The sequence below is a fragment of the Salmo salar genome, chromosome ssa17 (assembly GCF_905237065.1).
Source record: "Salmo salar chromosome ssa17, Ssal_v3.1, whole genome shotgun sequence".
Taxonomy (NCBI): domain Eukaryota; kingdom Metazoa; phylum Chordata; class Actinopteri; order Salmoniformes; family Salmonidae; genus Salmo; species Salmo salar.
This window is the reverse complement of record NC_059458.1, coordinates 19997501-20002500: the sequence shown is the minus strand read 5'-3', so window position 1 is coordinate 20002500 and position 5000 is coordinate 19997501. Positions and strand designations below refer to the sequence as shown.

Sequence of the window (5000 nt, the reverse complement as noted above, 5' to 3'; positions counted from 1 at the left end):
TGTGTATGGAGACGGAGAGCTGAAAACGCGCACACACACACACACACACGTGGGATTATTCACTTCCTGTGGAGCGTGTCTGATGTTCCTGTCATAACTCCCCTGTCCACTATAGCGCTCTGTTCAGTCCTACTACCAACTGATACGGGTGACCAATCCACTCCTCCAACTTCCTGCAGCGTTTAGTTCCAACCCTGCTCATCAGGGGTTCATCAGGACATCGAGTAGCTGAATCAGGTGTGTTAGAGCAGGGCTGGAACAAAGCCCTGCACACCTTGTAGCTCTATAGTAACAGGATTGGTCACCCCTGTTATAGAGTGTGAGACTCTCCCCGTGCAGCCTTCTGGTCTACCTGTAACTGCTCTGCTAGGAATGCTTCTGCTGAGGCCAGTAGCCACAGATGTTTTATCATTTGGTTAGTGGACAGGGTACTGGCTGACTGGCAAGACATACAGTAGCACTGCAGACCAGTACTGAGGATTCTAGGTAATACACAGCCACGGCCACTAGATGGGGCTGAGCTATCCTCCAGTCCACACTTCACTCAGAACAGCCAGAATACTGTTGAGGCTAACTTTAGCCAGAGAGGCTAGGGGATGGGGGGCAGGGGAGCAGGGAACACATAGATATGCAACACGACCAAACCAAACCCCCTGCCCTACCCTTTCGCTCAGGACAGCCGGTGTGTGGTGTGTGTGTGTGTGTGTGTGTGTCGCAGCCAGACCTCGGCCTGTCTCATATTTCCCAGAGCTGGTCTCTCAGTTTGATTCTCAGAGCGACAGGCTACAGAAGGACTATACCGTAGAACCAGAGAAGCACAGGGGAGACGGGAACTTTTCTACCCCAGAGAGAAGCACTCTGTTGGGCCACGTATAGCCACCGGCTGGCCCGCCGCTATGGTTTTTACGAGATACGCTAGGAGCTAACACACGGAATACGTCAGTGCACACACTCGGATAAGCTACGGACTCAACCCTGAGAGAGAGAGAGAGAATATAGGTGTGTCTGAGTGTGGGTCTATAGCATTTGTCAATATTAGAGAGTGTTTGTGTGGAAGTGAAGCAACAGGAAAGTTTGATACGAAACAGTGTGTGTGTGTGTGTGAGGCTAGCAGACATGGAGTGAGAACCAGCTAGCTGCAGGTGGACTCAGAACCGACTCAGAACACAGTCCTGTTGGATCTTCCTTCCTTTCTCTGTGGACTCATTTTCTTCTCTTGGTGGATTCTTTTCTTTTTCGGTATATTCTGTTACTCTTTTCTTTTCCTCTGCTGGGCGATCTTGTCTCCTTCAGTCTGTTCTCCTGGATATGTGAAAGGAATCATCCCTCGTTCCGTTGGACAGAATGGAGAGAATAAAATACTTTGAAGAAACGAAATAGAAAGCTGGAATCCGTTGCATGGAGAGAGTGGAAAACTGAAAAGAAGAGAGAATTGTAGAGCTGTGGTCTGTAGATAGACTGTAGACTCCATGGAGCTGTTGGTAGTCTAGTAGTCCTGTCTGTAATTCTACACCACGGCCGGTCTGTGGTTCATCTGTCTCTCAGGGGGCTTTGCTGCACCCTCCACCAACACCAGCTGGGAATCTGAATGAACTTTGAACTTGAACCGCTACCTAAGAAACGGATGCAATAAAGTAATCATCCTCACCTTCATCCTCTCCTATCATCCCCACCTTCATCCTCTCCTATCATCCTCACCTTCATCCTCTCCTATCATCCTCACCTTCATCCTCTCCTATCAACGTCATCTTCACCCTCTCCTATCATCCTCCCCTTCATCCTCTCCTATCATCCTCACCTTCATCCTCTCCTATCATCCTCACCTTCATCGTCTCCTATCATCCTCACCTTCATCCTCTCCTATCATCCTCACCTTCATCCTCTCCTATCATCGTCACCTTCATCCTCCCCTATCAACATCTTCATCCTCTCCTATCAACGTCACCTTCATCCTCTCCTATCATCGTCACCTTCACCCTCTCCTATCATCGTCATCTTCACCCTCTCCTATCATCGTCATCTTCACCCTCTCCTATCCACTCATCTTCATCCTCTCCTATCCATATCTTCAACCTCTCCTATCATCATCTTCATCCTCTCCTATCATCATCTTCATCCTCTCCTATCAACGTCATGTTTATCAAGGAGTCTAAAGAGACACTGCGGGGGGACCCTGATCTAAGATGTGAGCTAGCCTTCCTCTCCCGGGGCTGTGACTTCGTACTGCCCTCGCGCTTCAAGAAGAGAATCAAGACCTTCCAGCAACTGCAGGCGCAGGTTGGTAGTACTGGACTGGACTGGACTGGACTGGACTGGACTGGACTGGACTGGACTAGACTGGACTGGACTGGACTAGACTGGACTGGACTAGACTAGACTGGACTAGACTGGACTGGACTAGACTGGACTGGACTGGACTCACTGGATGATACTGATGCATTACACACACACACACCTCTGCAATAAACACACACGCACATGCACACGCGTGTGCTAAAAACACACACACGCAGGTGTTTAACAGACACACACAAACACACACTTTTTCTCACACCAATAACACAAATACATGCCGGGGAAGACAAGCTATTCTGAGGCAGATTCCAGAGTGTTATTTTTAGTCCTGGGGGGCAGGAATAGAGTGATAGAATGGATGAGTGCAGAGAGGGGGTGGGGCGGAGAGGGGCTGGTTCAGCTGTCCTACTTGGTACCCACCCAGTACAGACGCTCAGCAGAGGGTATAGAGCCTGTAACACGGACACGTAACACAGTGCTTCAACCTTGTTTCATGGTGTTGAAACAGCCTTAGGTGATGTGCTACAGAGACATTTTGTTTTGGTACTGAAAGAATCAGGCAGCAGTATTTCCCTCAGGTGGTAGGCATGTAGTAGACTGGTCGCTTAGTCACAACAGATGTGTTTGTATAGGGTAGTCTGCTCCTACATCATTGTTCATTACCATAGTTGTTGTTGTCCATTGGTCCAGGCTGTTCAGGGTGTGGGGAGATCTTATTCCACATGCCCAGGCTGTTCAGGGTTAGGGAGATCTTATTCCACTGGTCCAGGCTGTTCAGGGTGTGGGGAGATCTTATTCCACTGGTCCAGGCTGTTCAGGGTGTGGGGAGATCTTATTCCACTGGCTCAGGCTGTTCAGGGTTCGGGAGATCTTATTCCACTGGTCCAGGCTGTTCAGGGTTGGGGAGATCTTATTCCACTGGTCCAGGCTGTTCAGGGTTGGGGAGATCTTATTCCACTGGCCCAGGCTGTTCAGGGTGTGGGGAGATCTTATTCCACTGGTCCAGGCTGTTCAGGGTTGGGGAGATCTTATTCCACTGGCCCAGGCTGTTCAGGGTTGGGGAGATCTTATTCCACTGGTCCAGGCTGTTCAGGGTGTGGGGAGATCTTATTCCACTGGTCCAGGCTGTTCAGGGTGTGGGGAGATCTTATTCCACTGGTCCAGGCTGTTCAGGGTTGGGGAGATCTTATTCCACTGGTCCAGGCTGTTCAGGGTTGGGGAGATCTTATTCCACTGGTCCAGGCTGTTCAGGGTGTGGGGAGATCTTATTCCACTGGTCCAGGCTGTTCAGGGTTGGGGAGATCTTATTCCACTGGTCCAGGCTGTTCAGGGTGTGGGGAGATCTTATTCCACTGGTCCAGGCTGTTCAGGGTTGGGGAGATCTTATTCCACTGGTCCAGGCTGTTCAGGGTGTGGGGAGATCTTATTCCACTGGTCCAGGCTGTTCAGGTTGTGGGGAGATCTTATTCCACTGGTCCAGGCTGTTCAGGGTGTGGGGAGATCTTATTCCACTGGTCCAGGCTGTTCAGGTTGTGGGGATATCTTATTCCACTGGTCCAGGCTGTTCAGGGTTGGGGAGATCTTATTCCACTGGTCCAGGCTGTTCAGGGTTGGGGAGATCTTATTCCACTGGTCCAGGCTGTTCAGGGTGTGGGGAGATCTTATTCCACTGGTCCAGGCTGTTCAGGTTGTGGGGATATCTTATTCCACTGGTCAGGCTGTTCAAGGTGTGGGGAGATCTTATTCCACTGGTCCAGGCTGTTCAGGGTGTGGGGAGATCTTATTCCACTGGTCCAGGCTGTTCAGGGTGTGGAGAGTTCTTATTCCACCTGTCCAGGTTGTTCAGGGTGTGGGGAGATCTTATTCCACTGGCCCAGGCTGTTCAGGGTTTGGGAGATCTTATTCCACTGGTCCAGGCTGTTCAGGGTTGGGGAGATCTTATTCCACTGGTCCAGGCTGTTCATGGTTGGGGAGATCTTATTCCACTGGTCTAGGCTATTCAGGGTTGGGGAGATGTTATTCCCCACTGGTCCAGGCTGTTCAGGGTTAGGGAGATCTTATTCCACTGGTCCAGGCTGTTCAGGGTTGGGGAGATCTTATTCCACTGGTCCAGGCTGTCCAGGGTGTGGGGAGATCTTATTCCACTGGTCCAGGCTGTTCAGGGTGTGGAGAGATCTTATTCCACTGGTCCAGGCTGTTCAGGGTTGGGGAGATCTTATTCCACTGGTCCAGGCTGTTCAGGGTTGGGGAGATCTTATTCCACTGGTCCAGGCTATTCAGGGTTGGGGAGATCTTATTCCCCACTGGTCCAGGCTGTTCAGGGTTACGGTGATCTTATTCCACTGGTCCAGGCTGTTCAGGGTTGGGGAGATCTTATTCCACTGGTCCAGGCTGTCCAGGGTGTGGGGAGATCTTATTCCACTGGTCCAGGCTGTTCAGGGTGTGGGGAGATCTTATTCCACTGGTCCAGGCTGTTCAGGGTTGGGGAGATCTTATTCCACTGGTCCAGGCTGTTCAGGGTGTGGGGAGATCTTATTCCACTGGTCCAGGCTGTTCAGGGTTGGGGAGATCTTATTCCACTGGTCCAGGCTGTTCAGGGTGTGGGGAGATCTTATTCCACTGGTCCAGGCTGTTCAGGGTGTGGGGAGATCTTATTCCACTGGTCCAGGCTGTTCAGGGTGTGGGGAGATCTTATTCCACTGGCC

The 5000-nt window shown here is 51.0% G+C and overlaps 1 protein-coding gene across 4 annotated transcripts in view; it reads left to right on the top strand.

Annotated features, from left to right (window-relative positions):
* Positions 1–5000, top strand: part of LOC106575383 (serine/threonine-protein phosphatase 2A regulatory subunit B'' subunit alpha) — a 96208-nt gene that overhangs the window by 76756 nt on the left and 14452 nt on the right. The window contains exon 1 of one of the 4 annotated variants that reach the window (XM_045698970.1): positions 659–2277. The exons of the other annotated variants lie outside the window; for them this stretch is intronic. Within the exon in view, the coding sequence (XP_045554926.1) occupies positions 2134–2277 (144 nt within the window). The 5' untranslated portion in view covers positions 659–2133. Of the gene's footprint in view, positions 1–658; positions 2278–5000 lie in introns of those variants that run through there. 4 annotated transcript variants of the gene reach the window in all.